We start from the raw sequence: 27,796 nt of genomic DNA, 5'->3' as shown, positions 1-27,796 counted from the left end.
TATGACACAATCTTGTCTGCTATAACTTATATTTTTGTATTTGCATTATAAAGTCATTTTTATTACTGCCAAAGATAAATGCTGTCTATTAAACAATGATAGGTAATCGCCTTTGCCCCATATAGGTGCTACAATCACTTGTTCTATCACAATAGTAAAGTGTGTCTCTTATAGGACAGATATACTGGGGTTAACCAGCAACTTGATTTTTTTTTCTAGCAAAAGCTTAAAATGCTGTAAAATAATACATTCAGAAATTTTTACCTTCCTATTCCCCTACTAGTCTCATGCATCTGCTTGCCAGTCTCCCTGCTGGTCTCAGTATTCAGCAGTGACCACATGTCTATGTTACAATATCATCATCATGATATAGAGACCAGTGCGGGCTTCGGAAGGTGGTAGCATGGGAGTGGAAAGTGGCTGGTAATGTAAATATTACTGATCTAGTTAGTTTATTGCATTTTAAGCTCTTGGTAAAACATTTCAAGGGTTTTGTCTATTCATTTAAATACGGACATCTAACAAGGTCTTCTAAACTACTCTATAATAAAGTCAGCTGAAAAGGACATTTGGATGAAGTATTGTTCCGGAAGCTCTTAGTTAACCATCATCCTCCAGGTACCCATAGTCCAACATGTGTATGTCATGGACAGAGATGCCTTACTTACAGGGGTCTAAAATTTTCATGGTGTACTTTTTCTAGAAAACAAGAGGATTTTTACATTTCTTAAAGTGGCACTATATTTTATTTTGCTGTTCATGGAGACAGTTTTCTGCAGTATTTCCTGTATCTAATGTATTATTACATACCAAGAACTAATATGCATTCTTATGTTGTATGTTAACAGGTTACTCTAATATACTAATATCACTAGGCACTAACAGCATCAGTAACAAAAACAAGCACCACATAAAGATGTAAGAAATAAAATATTACATATGCTAGAAGTAAAGTATACATATTCTTGTGTCATGTCATTTTATAATGTTTAAACCCTCCTATTTGATGACATTTTAATATACTGAACCACTGCAAAGATGCACTGGTATATCCTTTCATAGTTAGAAATTGCACAAGATCCTACAGCCACAAAGAAGGCCAAGGCGGTTTATTACCAGCCCTTCCTTCCTGTACACTATAGAACCATTAAGAGTATTATGAGGATGCAAAATGTGTAAAAACAAATGAAAAAAAGACAAAAAACCTGTCATTGTAACACCTAAATCAAAGGTTCTAGCACTGTCCCCAGTGACACAAAACTATGTATAATCTAGAGGAAAAAATACTGTAATGGAAGGGGAAACTGATTTTAAAAATTAATTTCGAAATTCTTACTGCTAGTACAAAAATTTTTTTTAGAAAATGTTTTAAACATTTATCTATATTATTAAAATATATAATAATAATAATAATAGAAAATGACATAAGAATAAAATCATATGCATTGCAAAATTATTTGAACAATATAACAGAAAATATATGTTGTAGCCTTCAAAACTGCATATAACAAAAACCCCATTTAAGAACCAGAGAAAATGGCCCTGCCATGAACGGGTTACTTACCAAATTTAGATTTCTTTTATGTTAAAATTTCTCCTAATCCTGTTGTATTACCCCTTGTTCACATCTGCGTTCGTATTCCGTTCGGGGGAGTCCGCATGAGGACCCTCCCGAATGGAATAATGAACGCAACTGCAGGCGACTAATATTATAAATGCGAAAGTTTGGATGTTTGTGTGTTTGGATATTTGTTCCTCAATCCTGCAAAAATGGCTGAACAGATTTGAATGAAATTTGGCACATAGATTGTAACCTCAATTAAAATATAGGCTACTTTTTATCACGGTAAATGGCATGGTTTCATGACCATTATGAATTTATGTTCACATACTATATTACACTGTTCCTGCAACAGCCTTATCTCAGGTCCCAGAGCTGTTATCTCTCTGTAAACACTCAGCTAACCCTCAGTCCATTCTGTACATGCATCTGAATATTATCTGATATGCTCCAGGCACTGCTGACACACTGGATGGGAAAACACCTTTAATAAAAAAAAATAGGCAGTTTGACAATTTTAAACATGCCTGAAAAAAGAAAATCTAATTTGTCGCAAACAATGAGAGCTATGAAGGTAGCCAGAAGTCAACAGAGTTCTCCTCAAGAAGAGCTCAGTGGGCTCATCAACGCCAACAACACACTCATTATATGACATCCCAGCAAGCTGCTGAGATGCCAGAACAATCACGGGAACAGCGCAAGGAATGCGTTCAGCGACAGGCCAGCTTAACAGCTGTCAAAACGCCGGAGCAGGCAGATCATCAGCACCAACAACACGCTCATTATATGGCATCCCAGCGAGCAGCTAAGATGCCCGAACAATTTCAAGGAACAAGTTCAGCAGCAGGACAGTTTAAGAGCTGCCAAAACGTCGGAGCAGGCAAACCATCAATGGCAGCAATTTGCTGAATATAAGGAAGTATCGGGCAGAGGCTAGTAGACTATAATTGGGTCCGTATGCTTGCCACTAGATCTCCACAGGGATCATGTGGACAGGAAAGTACTTCACAATCTACTTTCCTGCCTGCATGATTCCTTTGGGCAGATCACGGCAAGCACACAGACCCAATTAGATTCTATGGAGTTCATGTGCTTTTACTGCACAGTGCTTGCAATTGCGTTTGGTATTTCTTTCGAGGGGTCGTCATGTGGACTCCCCCGGATAGAATACCAACGCAGATGTGAACGACGAGTAAGATGCAGATTATGCATCAGACCCTCAAAGGCTTACTCACAAAAAGTGACTTCTGACTAGTGTGAATTGGCAGGTCAGACTGCCAATCACATATCCAGCTTATCATAGGACCACTTCTGCAGCTTAACATAGTGAAAGATGCCACACCATGCACTACATATCAGTATGGCCTGTATTACAGGACTAAAGCATAAGAAATATCCTCGGAGTTGGAAATAAAAGCAAATTAAAAAAGGAATGAAATATTTAGAAAATTTTTATCAAATTATTCACCCTTCCCATTAAAAAAAATTAACTAGTTACACTTTAAGTAAGTCATTTATTAAAGCTCATGTGCATGAGCATCAGGTTTTTGAAGTTACATATAATGTTGAAGCTTATTGAAGCTCCGGAGGTAAATTCATTGTGAATTTATAATTGGTAACTCAAAATCCATCATTTCTAATGAGCCTATAAGAATGAATTATTAATTTCTAAGACCTAAAAAGGAGTCTTTGTAGTAAAGTACCTGTAATTTGGGAGCGCCAAGTGTCATCCATAGCATTTTATTGAAAATTTACATAGGCAATGTATCAGGTAGCTTTGTTTAATATTTTTTTTTTTCTGATCAATGAATATGTATTATTTGAGTAAGAAGGTGAAGGACTTCTTTGCTCTTATCTCATGTGTCATACTTTATAGATGTGCAGATTATCTCTTAAGTATTATCATGATGTCTATCATATACCACTACCATAGACATATCATTATGATAGAAACTGTGATAGTATTTAAGGGTTAAGTTTAACATGATGCTCAACAAGTTAAACAGTGCATTCATCTTCAAATTGACTTTTTCAATGGTTTTCTCTGACTTTTGTTGTGTGATATTACATTGCAGCAAGTTATGGTATCAGATTCAAGTTAATGGGAGTCTACCACCTCCTCCAAGCATAATGAACTGTTACCACTGTGTTACACATGACTTTACAATGGTAAAAACCAGACCTGCCATACCTGTCATGTTTACCACTTTTATAGATTTGGAGGAGAACAACGTTGACATCTTATGTAAATGAGGCAGTTAATGCCCTTATTGTAAACCTCCAATCCTGTGAAGTCTGCTGAAGTAGGATGGATGTTTTCCTAATAGTAGGTGGATCAACTACCACTGCACATGGTAGCACAAGAAGAAGATGGTAGGGGTATGGGAGTCAAGAACGGTGCTCCCAGTGCTGAAGGCTCACCCCCAATGTACCAATTGCCTCATTTATATAATACTTCAAAATTGTTTTTTCCAAATCTACAAAAGTGACATACATTAAAAAAAACGAATGTTCTCTGGGGTATTTTAACATTACTTTAGCCCCAGTTACAGGTAGACTGCACCCTTTTATGCTATGTGGATCCTCTAGTACCCAGCAGCTTACAAAGTTTTTGGCACCAGGGGGAAGGGGACTGTGAGGCTGGAAGTGGATCCCCATCATGGCTGATCCCATACCCATACATGCAGCACTCATTGAGCACTCTGTGCTTTACAAGCAAAATGTTTTAGGGGCAGCAGGTTTTATGCCTGCAGCAGTGTTTGAGAAGTGTATCTTCCCATGAACGATAAACAGAAGCCACTGTATGTGAGACATGGTAAAAACATGTAGACCACCAAGGTAACATAAAAGCTAGGGTTATGGCCCTAAAAGGCTTAGGAAATATAAACCCATACTACAAAGATGAAAGTTTAGTGTTTAGTCAAAGACAAATGCTATCACCAAGGTTGTATCTACAATTACTCTTGCTCCCATTGCCATGGTATAGGATAATATGGGTATACATGTATAATTACAGAGCAGAAGAAAACTACTGTGGGTGATACTGATGTGGCTAGCACCCTAGTATAGATAAAGAATGGCCAAGCCAAGACAAAGACTCTCTGAGCTGTGAGCCATTGCTATCATTTGAACATACATGAATATTGTTGTTTTAATGATTTGTTTAAGGTGATCCCTATAGCAAAAGCAGCAGTAGTGCATGCATATTGAGTATGGACATACTGTATATGGGGGTATCTTACATTAAAAAAAAATCTTTTTTTTTTTCTTTTTTGGTTAGAGTTGGAAGGGACCTCAAGGGCCATCGGGTCCAACCCCCTGCGAGTGCAGGTTTTCCTAAATCATCCCAGCTATATGTTTATCCAGATTCCGCTTGAAGTTTTCCATTGATGGAGCGCCCACCACTTCCCGTGGCAGCCTATTCCACTCTCTCACTACCCTCACTGTCAGAAAGTTTTTCCTAATGTCTAATCTGTATCTCTTTCCCTTTAGTTTCATCCCATTGCTTCTTGTACTTCCTTGTGCTAATGAGAATAGGGTAGATCCCTCTGCACTGTGACTACCTTTCAGATATTTGTAGACTGCTATTAAATCTCCCCTCAGCCTTCTCGTCTGCAAACTAAACAATCCCAGTTCTTTTAGCCGCTCCTCATAGGACATGGTTTGCAGACCTTCCACCATTTTGGTTGCTCTTCAACTCTGTTCATTAGCCACCAGATATGGTCAGCCATTTCTAATACTCTGAAACCGGTAGAGGAGCATTACAGAGATATTGCTATTGTGTGATTTTTGAGCTGAGCTATGTGACATCAGTGCACTATTTATTAAGTGCTAAATGAAGAACAGTTCAGACCTGGGACAGAGTGTGTGCCTATATCAGAACAGAGGAAAAAATTTGGGCAATATTTAATGCAACAGTCTTTACTGTCAATACAAGCATCATTGAAAGGACCATTTGTGAAGTCATCATCAGTATATCCAGAAAAGACTTGTAGATCAGAGCTTTATGGTGATCTATTTTTAAAAAAAATTGTTTAAAAAGTATCCATAATTCACAGTTGTGTTGTTTTAAGCTTGGTTCACATCTGCGTTCAGTATTCCGTTTGGGAAGTCCGCTTTGGGACTCGCCCAACAGAATACCGAACGCATTAAAATGTGGTGAGTAATGCAAGCACAGGACCCCAAAGACTATAATGGGGTCTGTGTGATTTCCGTGTGGTGTCTGCACAAATCATGTGGAGAGGAAAGTACTTCATGAACTACTTTCCTCTCCGCATGTTTCATATGGAAACCACACAGATAACACACGGAAGTCATTATAGTCTATAGGGTCCTGTGCTTTCATTGCTCACCACTTTTTAATGCGTTTGGTATTCCATTTGGGAGGTCCCCAAGCGGACTCCCTGAACAGAATTCCGAACGCAGATGTGAACCAGGCCTTAGATTGAACCCTTCCTTAAGAAAAAAATGGAAAACATAAGAAAAGGGGCTTGCCTAGCTAGATCTCAGGTTACAACAGCCTGGGACGTGAAAGGTTTTAGCTTAATGTGCTATTGCTTATTCTACATAGCAGAGGGCCTAACTCTGAAGGTATCATATGATTTGTAGCTGTTCATAGATAATAGAAGGAGAAAGTCACTGATGACTACCTGACAAAAGAACAAACTCTGTACCTAACTCAGTATCGCTGTACCAACATATCTGACTACATTTGCACTTCCAAATCCAACAGTGTGAACAGCTTTTTACCAGCACAAACATATGCCATATAAAAAATATTCACATATGAGGATTATCCATAAGCACATATACATTGCAGTATGTTGTTTTATTTGGGCATAGATACCTTTGATTGTTACTACAGCATGTGACATATGAATAGGGGACACTATATGATATACTGCATTTGATATATCTCTTTTATTTAATGGCTGGTCTACAGATCATTTTCTTCAAAGATAAAAGAAGGGATAAAATGATAAAATGATTTTACTTCTAAAAAGTGATGAAATGCCTTCATTATGTTTTAATTTAATACAATACCTTATCTAAAAGCTTTATTATCTAGTATGTTTAATTTCTGTTCCTATCATGGATAAGAAATCCATATACTGGTATCTAAAAGCAAACTAAATACACAAAATATACTTTAGAATGTAAACTGTCAACAGAAGACTTTGCTGTAGATATGGAGCATATATAAATTGTGCAATTCATCCCCAACAGATTCTTTAAAGTGAATGTCAAACGTTTAATATGTTGCTCTGTTTAGGTACAACATGTTGGAACAGTGAATTTCTTATTAACATGTTAAATCTTTATAGTATTCAGAGCTTCATTTTCCCTCCTAAAATGTAACAATAAATTGTCATACGGCCATAACTAGAGGAGCTGAGGAATTTGCTGCACACTGTTTTATTATTTAGTTCAATGCAGAAAATGTGTGCAATCGGCTCCTTAGCATCCTCTAGTGGTGACTTCAGGCAGCTAGAATTTCAGCATTTAAATACAGTGTATGACTATGAGGAGGATTCGGAGCTCTGATTACTTAAAAAATATGCATAGTAAAAATTAAACAGCACAGAATTCTGGACCTACAGATGTAACAGAGTTAATTCAAGCATCTGCAATTGGTTAAACTGCTGCAGCAGGATGTGTTAACACAGAAGTAGAAAAAAATTAAAATAATTGAAAAATGCCTTTCCATTGTTTCTTTTTTTTTTCTTCTGTAACAAGATATCACACTGCAGCAGTTTGATCAACTTCGGACGTCAGGTTAATTCTACTATAGATGTATCAATCTTTAACTTGACACTTACAGCAAACTATAAATTGAGATTTAAAAGGGTGTTTAAGAAAAATTAAAATATACCACACTTATCCAGATAAGCATGGGAGCTCTTAACATAACAGAACAGTAACCATCTATCCCTGACTCCCTACTACTCTGGTTCAGATGCTGTCTATGTCTCTCTGCCAGGTTCACTCTCTACTTCCTAGTCTCTCTCAGTAGGAATGTTTAGAGATGCCCGCTCAGCCATCTACACCCTGAAGCAGTAACCTGCCTTAGCCAGTGACATCTCCAAACACTTCCTAGTGTATCAGACACCAAAAAGCAGAGAGAAGCGTAGATCCAGGTAGTTTCCGAACCAAATCAACAGGTTATGCAAGAAAGGTGATTACCAATTTATTATATGGAGCCCCCATGTTTTTAAAAAAGTGAATGTAAAGTTTGCTGCAATTCTTTATTTAATGTGATGTGTCAAGTTTAAGCTTGCTGAATCTGATCTTAGATTTGAAAATTTAAGAACATGAATAAAAACTATGATCTTTTATCTGATGTTTGTAGGAAATGTTGAATTGCTATGTAAGGTAAAAAAACAGAAATCTAAAATAATCATATTACAATGAAAAATAACTAACCTGTCTCTACTTCGACGTGAAGGAAAAGCAGCATTGCAACCAGCTACTGTGCAGACATGCATTTCTTTAAGATGAACATTCCTGTAGTGCAGCTTCACACTGTATGAGCTTTTGAAACTTTTTTTGCACACATAGCAAATTTTAGGATCTGGACTTGAGCACAGGTCCCCCTCTGGAGAGAATTTTTGAGGGCTTCCGTAACTCAAGGATGAAGCTAAGCTTTCATGAAGTGCAGCCATGCCAGCACTGCCCCCATTGTAAAGTCCATAGTGGCTCATGTAAAACATATCATATGTAGGGTCTGTAAACTCTTCTTTTACTTTTATGACAGCATGCTGATGACTGTCACTATGATTTTCATGGGATTTATCATTTTCTGTCCTAAGAGTGCCATCTTTGTGCATTGGAAGGCTATCATCCTCCATTGGTTCATCACAAAACTTTGGGTCATCGGATTCTGATTCATTTTCAAAATCTCTATCACGTTCCTGGTCTTCAGACGTTATACTGTTTGCTCGAGTGTCTGAACGCATTATACACCTGTTACTGCTCGTTTTTGAATAGCTGTTTATTGACAGCCCGGGACTTACTTCACCTTGAGACTGGCTGTCATGGCCAATATCGTTTGTGGAAATGCCATGTTCAATGTTTTCCTCTTCTTCATCAAATTCATCAGCAGTATCAATGACTTCCTTCTCAATTTTAACTGGCATACTTGATTTTCTTGGCTTTTTCTTAGGAGCAAGATCTGTATTAGAGTCCTGTGTTGACATGTTAATCACAGTTAATGGCAGGTCTTGAGGCAGAGGAGGAAGAGGCTGTTCAACCCCTAAAGGTGCTGGCAATATTGGACTAGTAGGTAGTGACGTTGGGGGACTCACTAGGTCTCCTGAATTTAGTAAACTTCTGTAAAAAGGAGGGACAGGCTGGACAGTTTTTAAAGCTGGGAACACTAGTTGACTAGAAAGCGAATTTTGCAAAAGTGGATCCAAAGGTGGTGTTGAAAAACCCATTGGAGGTCTACCAGGGCTGGTTAACGTTAAGCTTGATTTTGTACTTGCTATTACAGGTGTCGCAGCTCCAGATGTTGCACGAATAAGGTCTTTATCTCTATTGTTTCTTAGCATTGGCATGTGAAGACGAGGATTTGGATTTGCACTATGTCGATTTCTACTTCTAAGAGAACTGAAAACCATGTTACAACCTTCAATAGTACATCTGTGTTTTATCTTAAGATGTACGGCATTGTAATGGATTTTTAGTGTTCCTTTATCATAAAAGGTTTTGCCACAAGCATTGCAAAATACCCTGCCCTTCCGCGATGAAGCTCCCATCCTCCTCATTCTGTGAATTTTAAAAGAACTTTTGACATGCTCAGATTTATTTATGTCACTGACTGGAGTAGACGCTTGAGTTGGCGAGGCATTGTTTGGCTCTGTTTTTGGCTCTACATTTGTGATGCTACTCAAGGCATTTCTATTGGGTGTTTGCTCATTTCTACTATAAGGCATTGGGGAAACTTCAGACTCGCTGGTCTCTTCACATTCATTCTGATTTGAATTGTTAGGTTCACGCAACCTAAGTCCAGGGTGCTCTAACATGAGCCCATTAGGAGGTAATCCAAGCATAGGGGCAGAGACTGGGTTGATATACTGGAATGGAAGGAGAAATGCAAGGCTATTGGGCATGTTCTCAAAGTGGTGAATGCTAGAAGGGTTACTGTTTTCCAAGTGTGACAGTACACTTGGGCTCCTGGTACGATTGTTGCTTTCAATAAAAGTTCTTATATCTGAATCAGCTTTTGAAGATGGCACAGCAACTGCCTGTCCTTCCTTTTCTTGAATGGCCATGAGCTCCACAATGGATTTGGTCTCTCCAAACCGTAGAAACTGCTGTAGAGTGATAATCTCCTCTTCTCGAGACATAATAGCCCAACGATCCAGGACCTTTCCAGCAGTATCCTAGAAGAAAGATATATGCATTAGTATACAACATATGTATATACTATATGACATAGTAGAGAAGTAATATATTTGTAATTTTAAGCATATACTTGGATAAAAATTGTATGTTTAAAATGCTTTTTTTGATATATATATATATATATATATATATATATATATATATATATATATATATAAGAAATTATTAAACCTTTATGGTTTATCACCAGAACCATTTTGATCCACATAATACAATTAATACAATATTTATAGCAATTGCTAAATTAAAATGCCACAAATTTTTATTTTATTTAACAATCTGGTGTTCAATATTATTAGATGTGATCTAAGTATTTATTTCAGAAAGGCCACATTCCTTTAAAAAGCCACTCCTGCTTTTTCTCTGAAATGCCATTTGTGATAACCCCTTTAATTTAACTTTTTGGTGCTATTTCCGAGTCTGTAGTGGGTAATGCACAAACCTGCTACCTTGCTGATATAGAATCTATAGAATCTAAATTTACAGCATTTGGACTAAAAGATTATTTTATTGTGTATTGACTGAAAATCATTGGAGTAGATAAACTAATAGTGTCTAAATTTTAGAATTTAGAATTTTAGCCAGTACAAACTTAGACTAGACAGTCTAAACTAGGCCAGATGCCTAATGCTGTTTGAAAAGTCTGGTTCACTTTTAGCCTGTCTAGTCTGAATTTATATCACATATATAAAAACTATGCACCAATATTTTGGTGCTGCTTATTAGGCCCTGCCACCTTTTTTACAAGCCCCATCCCTTTCTCAGTAAGCTCCATGCACTTGTCAGAAAAGTTGTAGAAACTGTTAGAAAGTATTTAAAATAACAGTGTTTTCTGTCTGTTTTCCCTTTCCCTTTCTCTTGGATGCACATGTTCATAAAATGTGTGACAAGAGACTATAATAATGAAGAATGCCTAAAATACACTGAAGACAATAGTTATTCGTAATATTGCATCCCAAAGTGATATCTCATTTGCATATATGTGTGAACACCTATTGTGTGTGTGTGGTCGGGGAGAGGAGTTGTAGTAGGCTTGCAAGGGTTTTGTTAACATGTTGTTATTTTGTGTTGAATTGGTGTCTCATCTCAAGGATGCTATATATATAGTGCTATGGATGCTTATGTAAGTTGAAGACATTTCCTAAATATATTGCTTTAGAAATGCTGCTTTGTTTTCCTGCTATGTGACCTTATTCCTCCCATTGTTTACACAACGTTACCATAACCATGGGCCTATGTAATAGGAAAAGTGATGTCACTCACTGCTCTGCTGGCAGTAGAATCAGTTCAGCTAATTGCAGTTTACTGATAAAGCCTGTCAGCGAGTCTGCTATCTCTATATGTAAACACACAGATAACACTCTACAAGCTTGTGCATATTATCTGATCTGCATAAGTATTGTGATACCTAATAATGTTGTTCAGCAAACTGGGAGGGGGAAGAGAAATACAGAAAGTGAGAAAAAGAGACAGTAGGCGAAGCTGAAACAGTGAGATGGGAAAACCCCTTTAAGCCCCATGTATACTATGCCTAAGAATGACTCCGTATCTAGAAAGAAAGTCATTTCGTGTTACATGGATGATTCTCTCTTAAATGCTGTATCTATTTTGCCATGGACAGCATACATTGTGTATAATTACATGTAACTCTTCCTGAATGTTTCTGGTTACACAGAATGTTATTCCCAGATGAAAATATACTGCTATTGATATTCACAAGAATCTAGTCTGATGCCACTACAATTAATTTATATTGCCAAAACCAGACATGTAAGATTTTGACCGAGGCCGATGCCAAACAATATCAAGGCACTTTCACAAGCAGAAATCCAAAAGGTTACTAAGCAACAACACAGTCTGGATAAGAAATTAAAGACAAATAAAAAATGGAGTATTTTGGAAAGTAAGCCTGTGGTTATTGTAAAAATAAAGCATGTTTCCAGACAGGAATTCTGCTTTAAACTCTTCCAACATTTTGGTAGTCTTTAAAATATTTTTACAGCTTTTATTAATGCTTCTATGAACATGGAACATAAATGCGGTGCTTTAGTTGATAGTTCTCTGCACTTCCATCATTAGAAGTAAAATTCGATTTGCTCCTCATATGTACAACTACTTGTTTAATTCCATCTGTTTTTCCGAATGTAGGCCTATCCATTTTCAAGCTGTAGTTGTACAGTAGTGTGTTATGCCCTCCAAGATCTCAAAATATAACGTTTGAATAACTTTCCATCCACATCTGAAGACATGGACTGCAGTTTCTTAAAGGGTGTCTGTCACTAGGAAACTCAATTTCACACCAGTCACAGCACAAATATTGAGCACCATCATACCTTTACATAGTCTAATAGATGAACCATTTCCTCGAAAATGAGGATCAAGTGAAATGAAGATTTGACAGAGACTCTAAAAACTCCATCTCCATATTCGAATGACCAAACTCATACATTTTCTTTCTATCCTATTTATATTCCTGCAGATGAGTCTGGCGTTTTTTGGCTCGACACCTTGGAGACACTTGCATGCCCGCTGCACTTGAGCTTTATTTGCATAGTTATAAAAAGAGTTTTTCGAGCTAATGGTGCACTTATTAGTCTAAAGCAGGGGTCAGCAACCTTGGCATCGCTGCCAGAGTCAGATCAGGCAAATATACCAGGCACTTGGTCTCTTTGCTGTTTGTTTTCTCTCTCTGGACCATAATCAGAGGGAAAGTGTGAGCGTGATGTCCAGGCCATGAGTTGGTTTAGTCATAGGACAGCATTTGTGTATGAAGTTCGTTTTTATACCTTGACAAAATTAAATAAGTATAATATGACAACGAAGCTTGCTAAAGTTCATTTATTTCATCAAGGCTAGACAGATTTGTAGCGATATATTCAACAAAAAGACCAGGCTGTGCGAAAGGCAGGCATTACAGACTTTTAGCTCAAAGTCATAACCACCAGAGAAGGATCATTTTTGCAAAAAAAAAAGGTCAGGAACAAGGATCATATTAAAATGGAAATTTAAAAGGGTTGTCCCATCTCAAGGATCGTATCTATATTGCTAGTTTATGGAAATTGAAGATTTTCCCTAAATATATTCCTTTAGGAATTCTGCTTTGTGTGCCTGCTATGTGACCTTATTTCTTCCATTGTTTACACAGCACTGCCTTAACCATGGACGTATAGGACAAGTGACGTCACTCACTGCTCTTGCCGGCAGGACAATTCAGCTAATTGCAGTTTGCTAATAAAGCCAGGCCTGTTATCTCTCTATGTAAACACACAGAAAACACTGAGTCTATTCTGCACAAGCATTTGCATATTATCTGATCTGTATAAGTGTTGTGAGACTTCACAGGCCCCTTTAGCAAGGGGGGGGGGGAGAAGAAATACAGGAAGTAATATTAAAAGACCTCAGCCAGACTGCTGAAACACTGAGATGGGAAAACCCTTTTAATAAACTATCAAATGTATTGCGGTTATATTTAGCAATATATGATTTTTATAAAGGGGCCAGTGGGATTAGTGTAATAGCTTCCAGACAGTCCCAAAAGGAAAAAGAGCATTCGAATGTATGATATATATGCTACATTGACAAATAATATCATATATATGCTACGTTGACAAGAAGACAGTTCTTAGTTAACATTCAACTACAGATGAAGAACATCAACAAGATCCAGCTCAAACACACTTTTATTTTGGAGTGTCCCATCTAAGCAATGTACAATGATATAACTGCCTGGAAGATTATAATAATTTTTGTTCCATAGAACATTTGGTTGAGATGTATTGCACTACAAGGTAAAGCATACATATGTCATGCAAGGGAGACATCCATGGCAGTTATTTGAATGAGGAGCATGTAATGCCCCGTTGTAGGAGAAATGTGAGGCTAACCACTACTTCCGCTGGTGAACACTGTGGTTGCACCTGCTAGACCCATGGTGATAAAATACACCATTACAACACCTATACATTTGTTCTCTTCTACATAGCCAATTAGCTTTGTGGGCGGCCTATCATCTAGTCATTGTAGATCATTACCTGAGTTGTGGTTAAAGCTGGTGGTACCTTTGGGAAGGAGTATAAGAAATGTGAGCTATTTTGTATAAACCTTACAGATACATGATATAATGCTGAAGGCATCTAGCAAGAAGCGCTGGCATGCAAAGATGAGTACCAGTTAAGGTCAGGTTCCTATTCCTAAAGGGCCCAGAGAGAGAGAGAAATTCAGCATCACAGGACATATTAGCTGATTGTGTTCATTGTTCAGCCATGTAAACATGCTATACATAACTACTGTAATGCATTATAGAAATTAATATACACCATAAATCCTGTTTACATCTCCTATAGCAGAAGACACCTGTTCAGTTTTGTGCCCAGTTAGGCCTTATTCACACTACAGAGAAAAACAGTCGTGATCATGTTTTGTTTTGTTTTTTTTATAACATCCATCACAATGTTGTCTTAAAGGGATCCTATCATTCAATCACTTTTTTTTCTAACACATCGGAATAGCCTTAAGAAAGGCTATTCGTCTCCTACCTTTCGTTGTCTTCTCCGCGCCGCCGTTCGCCTAAGATCCTGTTTTTTCATGGTATGTAAATGAGTTCTTTCGCAGCACTGGGGGCGGGCCCCAGCGCTCAGACAGCACTGAGGGCGGCCCCAATGCTGCGAGAGAACTCTCTCCAGCGATGCCTCCTCTTCTTCTGCAGCAAGGTCTTCACCGCGTCTTCTTCCAGTGGCGGCTTGTAACTTCTAGGCCTCGGGCAAGCCGACTGCGCATGCCCGCCGGCCACAAGAAAATGGATGCTTCCAATGCTAGGTAAGCGGCTTACATACCGAGAAAAACCGGGATTTTAGGCGAACGGCGGTGCAGAGAAGACAACAAAAGTTAGGAGACGAATAGTCTTTCTTAAGGCTATTCCGACGTGTTAGTTAGACAAAAAAAGTGATTGAATGATAGGATCCCTTTAAAAACAAAGAGAGTGAATGAGAGTATCCAGAATAGTCAGTTAAAAAAAACAGACATGCTCTATCTTTGATCGTTTTCACAGACATTCAGACCCAACAGAAATCAAAGGATCAGATGGGTCAAAAAAGAAAGACCAATGAAATTCATCAATTTTTTTGCTCCACTACCTCTTCTCAGGCAATGTCATCAATCTATTGGTCACATAGTCCTGGTGCAACTCAATCCCACTGAAATTATTGCTCTGAGTTGCATTACCGAACACAGCCACTATGCAATGTACAGCGCTATAATCGGTAGGTAGTGAAGAGAATGCAGCAATGAATATCAATATAGTCCTAGATAACCTCTTTGATAATAGTACTGTTAAAATATGACAAAACAAAGACTATTCACATGTAATTAGTAAAGAAAAAAAACACACTTAAATATTTTTAACTCTTCAACTGCACGGTATAATAAAACCTTACAACCCAGAAGTGTCACACAAATATTTTTCTCATTTAAAGTAACAGGTCAGAACATGCTCCTCCAAGACATCATGAAGTACATTTTAATTTATTTCTATTATTCATGTACATGCACGTTTGCAATCAATTATCATGGAAGTCCTTTTTTTGTGGCTCTTCAACCTCATTGTGATAGTAAATCTTAAAAGCATCTGTTAGATGACCTCTACACTGGACCTATCATCTTGCACAGCTAAAGAGAAAAACATTATGGAGACTATACAATGTGCAGGGCTCCCCTCCTATGAACTGATGATATGATTGCAGCTGACCTGAAGGCAAGGATAAAATGTGTGAGGATGTGACCCAGACATAAGGACATACTTTGTCCTGACATCTGAGTCACGTCTGTAGCAAGGGATGAGTGCAAGATGATTAGCTTTGAAGATGCAAGCTGTCAGCTTAATATCTTGCACAAGGAGTCAAACATTGAGTTCACTGAAGTATTGAGAGGATGTTAAGAGATTTTAAAGGTATATTCAACATTTCCCAGATTAAGTATTAAAAAAAAAAAGCTCCATCTTCTCTTCCTTTCCTCATATGTTTCTCAACAAATACAGAAAAAACATCCCAACAGATAAAACAAAGAAAAAATGTCATAAGTAGAGGTTTACCCTATTCTGGCATTCATCTTGGTCTTGTATTTAAATTTCATTTGTTTGTTCAACCTGAATATTGCAAGGCCTGATACACATCTGCGTTCGGTATTCCGATTGGCAACTCTGCTTGGGGACCCTCCGAACGGAATACTGAACGCATTAAAAAGTGGTTAGATAAGAAAGTACACGGATCCCATAGACTATAATTGGGTCCGTGTGGTTTCCACACGAAACATGCGGAGAGAAAAGTGCTGGTTGTAGTACTTTTCTCTCTGCATGTTTCGTGCGGAAACCAAGAAGAATCCACATGGACCTCGTTATAGTCTATGGGGTCTGTGCTGTTGAATTAGGTTCATGCCGTATAGCTACTCATGTTGCCACAGCTGCCACTACTCAGATGGGCATGTCCTTCAGCCTTGTCTATCTTCTCTGCTGCTCTCTGATCATAACCTTCTGTCTCTCACCATCAGTGCCCTCTCCCCTTCACAAGATACCCCTACCCATCACACATATAGGAATTTGCGTGCTATTGACACCAAGCACCTCTCAGATACTCTACAGTCCTCTCTGTCCCCCATCTCCTCAATCTCCTGTCCAAATCTGGCCACCAGTCACTATAATGAAACCCTTAAAAATGCATTGGATGAGGTTGCTCCCCCCTCCACTCGTAAAGTCCCACGTAGGAGGCAGCAGCCCTGGCACACGCCACAGACACGATTTCTTCAGCGCTGCTCTAGGTGTGCCGAACGTCTCTGGAGAAAATCACGCTCACCTGCAGATTTCCTCCACTTCAAGTTCATGCTTAAAACATATAGTTCTGCCCTTCACCTCGCCAAACAAGACTATTTCACCGCCCTCATCTCTTCTCTCACCAGCAACCCTAAAAGGCTTTTTGAAACCTTTCACTCCTTACTCACACCCAAGGTACAGATGCCATTCACAGACCTTTGTGCTGATGACCTGGCCACGTATTTCCATGCTAAAATTGATAAGATCCGTCAGGAAATTACTGCCCAAGCCCCAGGTGGCATTGATCCCACCACCTACCATAGCAATGATCCCCTCACCAATTGCAACTCAGACTGTCTATTCTCATCTTTTGAACCTGTTACAGAAGAGGAAGTTTCCCAGCTACTTTCTTCATCTCGCCCTACAACCTGCAGTAGTGACCCCTTCCCCTCACATCTTCTCCAATCTCTGTCGCCTGCTGTCACCACTCACCTTACTAAAATATTTAACCTCTCTCTCTCTTCTGGAATCTTCCCATCCTCCTTCAAGCATGCTGTTATAACTCCACTATTGAAAAAACCCTCCTTGGACCCGTCCTGTGCTGCTAACTAACGACCCGTCTCTAACCTCCCCTTCATCTCTAAACTCTTGGAATGCCTGGTCTATTCTCGTTTAATCCGCTATCTCTCTGCTGACTCTCTTCTTGACCCCTTACAATCTGGTTTCCGCGCTCTGCACTCTACTAAAACGGCTCTCACAAAAGTCTCCAATGATCTCCTGACGGCTAAATCCAATGGCGATTTCTCTCTTCTTATTCTTCTGGACCTCTCTGCAGCTTTTGACACTGTTGACCATCATCTCCTCCTCACTATGCTCCGCTCAGTCAGCCTCAATGACACTGCGCTCTCCTGGTTCTCCTCTTATTTCTCAGACCGCACTTTCAGCGTATCATTTGCGGGCTCTGTTTCCTCCCCTCTTTGCCTTGCTGTTGGGGTTCCTCAGGGCTCGGTCCTAGGCCCCCTGCTCTTTTCTCTCTACACAGCCCCCATTGGACAAACCATCGCCAGATTTGGCTTCAGGTACCATCTTTATGCTGACGACACCCAATTATACACATCTTCCCGTGACATCACCCCTGTACTCATACAGAACACCAGTGACTGTCTCTCTGCTGTCTCTAATATCATGTCCTCGCTCTATCTGAAACTAAATCTCTCTAAGACTGAACTACTACTGTTTCCACCATCTAATAGATCTGTCCCTGATATATCCATTGCAGTCTCAGGCCTTACTATAACTCCTAGGCAGCAGGCCCGCTGCCTCGGGGTCATGTTTGACGCAGACCTTTCTTTCACCCCTCATATTGAATCACTCGCACGTTCATGTCACCTCCACCTCAAAAATATCTCCAGAATACGTCCTTTCCTTACCAGAGATACACTAAAGACACTTATTGTCTCTCTGATTCATTCTCGCCTTGACTACTGTAACTCCTTACTAATCGGTCTTCCCCTCACTAAACTCTCCCCTCTACAATCTATTCTGAATGCAGCGGCCAGGCTCATCTACCAGGCTAGACGCTACAGCGATGCCTCTGGTCTGTGCCAGTCGCTACATTGGCTGCCTATTCAATATAGAATAAAATATAAAGTTATCACCCTCATCCACAAGGCTCTCCATAATGCCGCATCTCCCTACATTTCCTCCCTCATCTCTGTCTACCGCCCAACCTGTGTTCTCCGCTCACTCAATGACCTAACACTTACATCCTCTATTATCAGAACCTCCCACGCTCGTATACAAGACTTCTCCCGAGTTGCACCACTTCTCTGGAATGCTCTACCCCGGACAATCAGATTAACTCCCAATTTCTACAGTTTCAAACGCAAACTAAAGACGCATTTTTTCAGACAGGCCTATCACAATTCCTAATGCAAACCCTTCTTGATGCCTTTTCAGCCTAACATATTTGTCCATGCTCTACCCACATGTTAAAGGACACTACTAGTGACGGCCCATAAAGCTTTGTTTGTGTAATGGCTGCAACCTCTATTACAAAATTGTCTGAACACTGTATAAGCAATGCCGCCTCTCCTACCTCTTGTGTCATCCTCTCTACCTCATAGATTGTAAGCTCTTGTGAGCAGGGCCCTCAGTCCCATTGTGTGAAATGACGTTCTTTGTTTTGTATCTGTCTGTATCTGAACCCTACAAATTGTACAGCGCTGCGGAATATGTTGGCGCTATATAAATAAAATTTATTATTATTATTATTATTATTATCATATCATGCCATGCCACACTGCCACTCATGTTGCTACAGCTAACACCAGTCAATTAGACAGGTCCTGCAGCTTGGTCCATCACATTACACTATAGTACACTTGGTGCATGATTAAACTTGGAGCTTGTATCCACTGTTTACCATTCATTTTCAGATAGAGATACATTCCCCTTTGATAACATGTTTTAACTCAAATTAAGTTGTGATTTGTACCAAACTTATTCAACACAAATCTGAGACCCAAGAGGGTCACCCATCTCTATTCATAATAAAAAAGAAATACATTTCCCCCAGCTCCTGTTTCTACAATATCTGAGTTGCCTGCTGGTTTCTATTTCCTGGTCTCTATTGAGATTGTTTAGTTTAGGTGGGTCACCCCTACAGTCAGGTTGGTTCACTGGTCATTTCTAGAGATGAGCGAGTACTGTTTGGATCAGCCGATCCGAACAGCACACTCCATAGAAATGAATGGATGCACCTGGTACTTCCGCTTTGACATCAGCCGGCCGCTTAACCCGCCGCGTGCCGGCTACGTCCATTCATTTCTATGCGAGCGTGCTGTTCGGATCGGCTGATCCGAACAGTACTCGCTCATCTCTAGTCATTTCCTGTGTGACTCCACCAGGATACCTGAGCAAGGCTCCAATAAGATTAGTATTGTTTTTTTAGTTTCCTTATACCATTCTCAGCTGTATATAAAAAAAAAAAAATCCCCCCATGAAAAACCATTTACATAGAAATTTCATGGTCAGATCCTGCCATTTTTAACAGTCAAAGCAGAAAACGAGTGATTATGAAGATAATCTTGTTTCCCTTAGTCCTAACAGCGGCACAATGTGGGGTATTTCTGCCCCTGTGTGCTGGTAGGACAGGCGGATATTTAATTAGCCAATCAAATGCGTGGCAGGCCCTATAAGAGGGCACAAGAACCTCCCCTCTGCGTGTAAATACAAAAGTACCTCCATTACATTTATATACAGTTTTATACATAAGATATGATTCCCAGGGTGGGAAATCTTGTGCCGCTGTTAGGACTAAGGGAAACAAGATTATCTTCATAATCACTCGTTCCCTGTCGTCCTCAACAGCGGCACAATGTGGGGATATAGCAAGCAGGTCCCCAAGATGGGTGGGACAAACCCATGACCGAACTTAAACTGGTCTGGGCAAAGGCAGTGGAATCTGCCACTTGGTCCTTCAGGCGGTAATGCCGAATGAAGGTGGATTCAGATGCCCAAGAGGCAGCTGCATATATTTGGTCCACAGACAAAGCACTTCTTTCTGCCCGTGAAGTGGACACTGCCCTGGTTGAATGGGCATAAAGGAAAGATGGAGCCGACAGCCCTTGGGCGGTATAGGCGACTCTAACAGTCTCGGTAACCCACCGGGATATTGTAGCTTTGGCGGCTTTGGTGCCCTTGTTTTTCCCCGTGTAGCTGACCAACAGGTTTTCAGTCCACCTAAAGGGGCGAGTGCGCTGCAAGTAGATCTGCAAGCATCTAACCACATCCAGCTTGTGCCATCTTTCTTCTTCAGCAGAAGAAGGGAACGGAAAAAATACTGGAAGGGAAATCAGTTGGTTCCTGTTTACAGCAGATGGCACCTTGGGACGAAACCCAGGGAGGAACCTAAGCTGTACATGGTCAGAGAAAAAGGTGGTATATGGCTCCTCAGCGGACAAAGCTTGTAGTTCACTAACGCGTTTGGCAGGTGTGACTGCCAATAGCAGCGCCATTTTGCCGGTTAGCGACTTGAGGGAGACCTCTTCCAGAGGTTCAAATGGCTGGCCACATAGGGCGTTCAGGACCGGAATAAGGTCCCATTGGTGGACAGGGGTGTTTACCACCGGTCTCAGCCTAGTTGCCCCTTTAATAAAGGTGCTCACTAAAGGATCCTGAGACAAACGCCTCCCCAGATAGGCGGACAGGGCCGCTACGTGTACCTTGAGTGTGGCCGCAGCAAGACCTCTGTCTAGTCCGTCTTGAAGGAAGTCCAGGATCGCCTCCGTAGGGGGATCGGTGGAGTCCACTTGATGCTGCAGACACCAGGCATTAAAGATGTTACCTATTCGACGGTAGTTCCTGTTAGTCGAATCTGCTCTGGCGCTGGATAGGGTCTTCAAGACGGCTTGTGACAGTCCTCTATTTCTCAATAGGGACTGGTCAACCTCCAGGCTGTCAGGTTGAGTCTCCTCAGATCCTGGCATCTCAGCTCTCCTTGGGTTACCAGGTCTGGGAGTGGGGGAAGCCTCCAATATATGCCCTGACTCATTTGTATGAGCTGAGCAAACCAAGCCCTTTTTGGCCAGAACGGGATTATGGCTATTCCCGAGGCTTGGTCCTGTCTTATTTTTATCAATACCTTCGGTATGATTGGAATTGGAGGGAATATGTAAAACAGCCTGAACCTCCATGGGATGGACAGGGCATCCACTGCCAAGGGATTGTCCTCCTGGTACAGAGAGCAGAAGGTCCCCACCTTGGCGTTGAGTCGGGTAGCCATAAGATCGACCTCCGGGAGACCCCATCTCTGGACGATCTGTTGAAATACGTCTGGATTGAGAGACCATTCTCCTGATACGGTAATACCCCGACTCAGCTGATCCGCTACTATGTTCAGGGAGCCCTTTATGTGAACAGCGGATAACTGGACCAGATTCTTCTCCGCCTAGGCAAATATGAGATTCGTCTCTCTCAGCAAGGTTGGTGACCTGGTGCCCCCTTGTTTGTTTATATAGACTACCACCGTCATATTGTCTGACCGGTTTTTGACAGACTTGCCTTTCAATTCTGGGGCAAAGTGTACTAGGGCCAGGTACACTGCTCTGAGTTCCTTGAGATTGGATGACCCCAGCTCCGGACATCTCCATCGTCCTTGTACAGTTTTGTCATGACAATGGGCTCCCCATCCCCACTGGGATGCATCTGTTGTCAACAGGGTCCAGACTGTCGGGACCGTGGACCTTCCGTCTTTCAGGTGTATCCACCATCTGAGGGAAAGACGGGTAGCGGGAGAAAGGCAGATCTTCTTGTGCAATCCCCGTGGAGACCTGTTCCAGGTTCTCAACACTTCCATCTGCAGGGGACGCAAATGCCATAAAGCCCAAGGCACCGCCCTGGCCGAGGATGACATCAGGCCCAGGACTCTCATGGCGGTCCGGATGGTTACCTGCCGAGTGCGCAATAGGAATCGTGCACTGGCTTGGATCCTTTCCTTCCTTGGACTGGAGAGGAAGATCTGCATCGCTTCTGAATCCACTATAAATCCGAGGAATTTTCTTCGGGTGGATGGAACGATTTCGGACTTCTCCCAATTGATAATCCTAACTCCTGTAGGAAGTTGATGGCAAGGTTGAGCTGCTGGAGGAGAGCAGCAGGAGACTGAGCTTTCAGTAGCCAGTCGTCTAGATAAGGGACGATGAAAAGACCCTGAAGTCTGAGGGCCGCGGCGACCGGAGAAATCACCTTGGTGAATACCAGTGGGGCGGATGTGATGCCGAATGGCAGAGCTGTGAACTGATAGTGCTCCCTGTGGCCGGCCATAGCGACGGCAATCCTGAGGAACTTCCTGTGGAAATGAGCAATGGGGACATGTAGATAGGCGTCCTTCAAATCGAGGGTAACCATCACCTCTCCTGGCTGAAGAAACACAGCCACGGAATCCACGGTTTCCATTCGAAATGACCTCTTCCTGATAAACCGATTGAGGTACCTCAGATCTATTATCATCCTCCAGCCCCCGGTGAACTTGGGGACCAGAAAGATGGGGGAGTAGACTCCCAGACCGAGGTCTGAGGCTGGTACCTTCTCCAGGGCGCCCTTGGTAACATATTCGGCAACCAAGGCTTCTAGACTGGCCTGCTGAGAAGGTGGAAGAGTTTGGGTGGAAACGAACCGATCTGGAGGTGGAAGATGAAAGTCGATGTGATACCCGTGTTGTATGATCTTCAACACCCATGGGTCTTGGATATGGGTGAACCATGCTCTGGAAAAGGAGGAAAAACGTCCTCCCACAGGAAGGGGGGCCACAGGGAGCTGCCCCACGTCAAAACTCAGGCTTCTTCTTGGTGTCCTCCTTGGAAGCGCCACGACCAGCTCCCCTAGGGCGATATCTAAAACGCCGTTGTTGGGAAGGGCGTCTATAATTAGAGGAAGAACCTCTGCCTCTAGGGGGAGCACGTCTGCCCCTGGATGCTTGAGGTAGGGACCTTCCCCTACCTTCAGCTAATCCCTCCATAATGGCGTCTAAGCTTTGGCCAGACAGCCTTCCCGGCTCAAAGGGGAGAGCACAGAGTGCTGCTTTAGACGCAAAATCTGCCCGCCAAGGCTTTAGCCAAAGGGGTCTACGGGCAGCGGTAGATAACGCCATAGATTTGGCGGAGATTTTAAATTGATGGCAGGAGGATTCCGCCAAATAATCTGCAGCCCTATGAACTCTTTTCATAGAGGCCAGAATCTCATCTCTGTCTACGCCCAAGTCTATATCCCGCTCCAAGGCGGCTAAGCGGTTGCGCAAAGTCACCAACCATAGAGGAGGCTATGGCCACAGAGGCTTGCGCGGAGGAAGCTGAGTAGACCTTCTTCAGAACGGAGTCCGCCCTACGATCCAGAGGGTCCTGAAGATTTGAACCATCTTCCAAGGGCACCAGGGTTCTGCGGGACAGCTTTGCTACGGCCAAATCCACCTTCGGGGGAGGCCCCCAGGAATCCCACTGGGTAGTGTTAATAGGAAACAAACTCTTGAAGATCCTGGAAAGCGAATGTCCTTTCTCTGGCTGTTTCCACTGCTGCACCATAAGGTCGGTCAGCGTGGCGTCCGCATGGAAGGCAATATGTCCCCCAGAGGCAGACGTGGAGGCTTCCCCGTCAACATCTCGGCCCACTGTAGACCGGATGGACTTCAGCAGCCTGCCCGTTTGTTCATAATGGAACGCAGTTCTGCTGGAATAACTGAGTCGTCCTCGGAGGAATCATCCTCTGCCACCCGCAGGTGTTACAAGGGGGGGGGAGAGACGAGGAACGGAGCTCAGAGCATGGTCTCCTGGTGAGCTGAGACAAGGTGCAATGGATCCCTTTGAGGGAATCATCCTGCAAAACAAAAAGGAGAGTACAAGCAAGGGAAAAACTATTTACCCAAGCGATGCCCAAACTCACCATCTCCTTGACCCATGCCATCATATCTCTGGGAGAGGGCTCCACAGGTGGAGGACCTCTGCACCCGCGACAACGGGCCCACTCATAGCCTGAAAATAGGCAAGTTATAGGACCAGTAGTACCCCGCAGGGCACAACCTTTCAAGCCGCTACCTACCATCAGGGAGCGGTGTGTCGCAATCGAAGCAGGAAAGATGTTTCCTCTTGGAAGAGGTTTTCCTCCTACCATCCCCAGGAGGGGTAGTAGAGGATGACATATCCTACAGAGAGAGATAATAGACCATGCAACACTGTCACCATGACATCATACCAGCTTTTAAAAAAAAGGGTAAATCTTACCAGGTCCTGTAGACCGGACAGCGAGGTGACGGATCCCAATAAAGTTTGCAAACTGGAAAAGAGTTGAAGATCAATGAACACCACAATCGCACGCCTTCAGCAGATACTGCAGGAAGGTCTCTGACACCAGGCCAGCCAGCCTCTTAATTCTGGCCGGCTGGAAATGGGCGGAGCCACAATCAAAGCAGGTGAGGCAACCTGCCCAGACAACTAACCCTGTAATCAGGGGTCTGCAAAGATATACATTCCCCCCCACCAAGAGGCCCTTAACCCGGGCACTTACCCCCACATCTCCCCGTCTTTTCCGGCCTTTAATAAGGCCTGAATCTTCCCTGAGTGAGCGGCCGCCAGCGCCAGGCCGTTGCCATGGCGCTATGATACTTCCGGCGAAACCGGAAGTGCGCGCTTACAGCGGCCGGCGGGGAACAGGATACACAACAGTGTGGTTCCACCCGCCGGCAGTCCGCGCGGCCACCAGAGGCGGCATGCGGAGTCCCCGGACTCTCACCAAAATGTCAGGTAAGTCACAAGGAGCAGGGGAAGCGGAGGAGAGGGGGGGCAGGGGGGATAGAGGGGGGTAGCCACACATGGCTAACAAGCACCTTCTCCCCGCAGGGCACAGAAGGTGACAAGAAGAAAACAACCGCTCAGGAGGTGAGTGATCCTGCTGAGCTTCTCAAAGAGGACACAAGTCCTCCCACCTGTCCTCTGTCCACACAGGACAGAAAAAAACACGCAGAGGGGAGGTTCTTGTGCCCTCTTATAGGGCCTGCCACGCATTTGATTGGCTAATTAAATATCCGCCTGTCCTACCAGCACACAGGGGCAGAAATACCCCACATTGTGCCGCTGTTGAGGACGACAGGGAACATATTAATCTGCTCACACGGCGTCTTCTTGCAAGACTCTTCACAAACCTGGAAATATCACTGCAATTCATGATGCTAAAAAGACAGTGTTTTGCAGACAAAGTTGCCAATGGTGCAAGCTTTTACTGTCACATCTCTATCTCTAAGGATAGCTTATTTCTTTTAACCCCTTCTCGCTGGTGGCATTTTTCAATTTTTGTTTTTAACTCTCCAACTTCCAAAACCTATAACTTTATTATTTTTCTGTTCACAGAGCCAAATGAGAGCTTAATGTTTGCGGGACAAATTGTTCTTCATAATGGTACCATCTATGATTATGTAAAATGTACGGACAAGCTGAAAAATTTAGAATGGGGTAGAATTGGAGAAAAAGTGCATTTGTGTGACTTTCTTACGGGTTTCATTTTTACAGCATTCACTGTGCAGCCAAAATGACATGTCATCTGTATTCTATATTTCCATATGATTCCAGGAATCCCAAATTTGTATATTTTAATTTACATTTTAACCCCTTAACAAAAATCCAAAGCTTTGCAAAAGATACGTTTCTCTTATCCCCTTCCCGACGTCCACCGTAATAGTACAACAAATGTTGAGTATTTAAATATGGCGGATGCTCAGGAGCTGAGTGGCAGCCATAGCCACAGTGTCTCTGCTGTATTATTATATTGGACTGGCTTTGATAGAACAGCAAGCCAGAGCATCCCCCACCCTGACTGATGTCTGACTAATTGCTTTATGTCAGGCAGCTAGGGGATCTCATGGCATTCGTGAATCCCAATAGATACTTCCCTGGCATCTCACCTGTTCTATACTGTGATTGTTGTATTCATGAGGTTTTAAATAAAGCTGTGGTCATTGAACACTCCTAAAAATTGTGCCTGGTATATTTATTTGGATCCTACGTTTACTATAGTTTGGTCACTACATGCATTTGTTCACAATACATCATACTGCTCTATGAGCAAGCATCATACTACACAGTGCTGCATAGACTGTTATTGTGTATATGTAGCACACAGCTGCAGTGCTCCATAGTGTGTACTGCACCAAGCAGACCAGATGTATCAGGAGTGGTCTGTTTAGGTGCAGGAATCTGACAATTCTGCAATTTGATTCCATGGAATAGTTTAACTCTGAGTGAATCCACTACAGTGACTTAAAACTGTGAGGTGAATGTCTGGGTCATTGGGAAAGCACATGAAGCCTCTCCAGTATATTACAGCTGTGTGACTGTATGACATCTATGGTACTGTATAAATTTACTCTTCAGAGAGTTCACTGCCTATCTGCCTACTGTTCTAGCACATCCAAGGGTTTGTAGAGAAGACCCTTCTATGGCTTCCATATGCCCTAACAGGGCATTTGGAAAGGGGTTGTTGCACTGAGACAAACCCCCTCCTCAAACTGTGCTCTGTTATAATATATAATACCAATTTTAGTACCAGGCCTACATGTAAATCTAACATCAGAATAGTGGCTGTTGTTTACAGCAAACTGTATCCTGTACATTACCAAACAACCATGATAAAAATTGGCAGTGTTTGTTCAAGGGTTAACAAGAAAAATACATGAAAACTTTGTAAACCGCAATTAGATTATAATGCAGCAATTGCTACCGTGACAATGAAAAGCAAAAACAAGGAGAATGGTCACCAAAATAAGTGTACTGGCATACATTGTGACAACAACATAAGACTGAAACAGCACCCACTTGTGGTAGCCAATAGACACACATTTTTTTTTATTGTGTATCACTGTCCACCAATGTGGACAGGGCTTCATCTGAATGTGGCTCTATAGTTCTAGCTATGCTGATAGTGGTCCCATCTGACTGTCCTGAGTGAAAAGAAACAAAATTGGTAACTGTTTTTCTTTTCTTTTTTTTGTAATAGTAATTATTATGACATTTTTGAAACATGTAATACAGTAAAACAAAGACATGGCAAAATGAAGAGGAACTTAACACTCATGCTATAATAAAATTACATAAGGCAAAAAGGAGAGTGTAATGGTGCCCTAAGAATAATAGGGGCACAAGACAAGGAATAGAAAGAAAGAAAAGGAAAGGGATAGATAGGATAATGGATAAGCTGCCCTATCAGCGATAGGTTCAGGGAAAGTCATGTCATCAGCAGTTAAAGGTCACAAAGTCCCAAAAAGGTGTCCCAGGATTCCCATACAGCCTGGCTTCGATCCTCCTCATTGTTCAGAAGGGTAGTAATATTCTCCAAAGTCCTAATCTCTCTTATTCTGGTATACAACTCCTCCAGGGCCTGGGGAGGGGTCTGCCCTCAATGCTTAGCTATGAGGCACTGTGCAGAAGACAGGATATATAACCATAGTTGGAAGATACCTGTATATTTCCTAAGTTTTTCTGTGGGAA

General features: G+C 41.9%; 1 protein-coding gene across 4 annotated transcripts in view; it reads right to left on the bottom strand.

The window, feature by feature from the left end:
• Window positions 1-27,796, bottom strand: part of BNC2 (basonuclin zinc finger protein 2) — a 464,979-nt gene that overhangs the window by 20,580 nt on the left and 416,603 nt on the right. For all 4 annotated transcript variants that reach the window (XM_075279932.1, XM_075279948.1, XM_075279955.1 and 1 more), the window contains one exon: window positions 7,985-9,945. In XM_075279932.1, coding sequence (XP_075136033.1) covers window positions 7,985-9,945 — 1,961 coding nt within the window. The remainder of the gene's footprint in view (window positions 1-7,984; window positions 9,946-27,796) is intronic.

This window comes from Leptodactylus fuscus, chromosome 1 (assembly GCF_031893055.1).
Source record: "Leptodactylus fuscus isolate aLepFus1 chromosome 1, aLepFus1.hap2, whole genome shotgun sequence".
Classification (NCBI taxonomy): Eukaryota; Metazoa; Chordata; class Amphibia; order Anura; family Leptodactylidae; genus Leptodactylus; species Leptodactylus fuscus.
The sequence above is the reverse complement of the archived record's forward strand: the minus strand, read 5'-3'. Positions and strand labels throughout refer to the sequence as shown.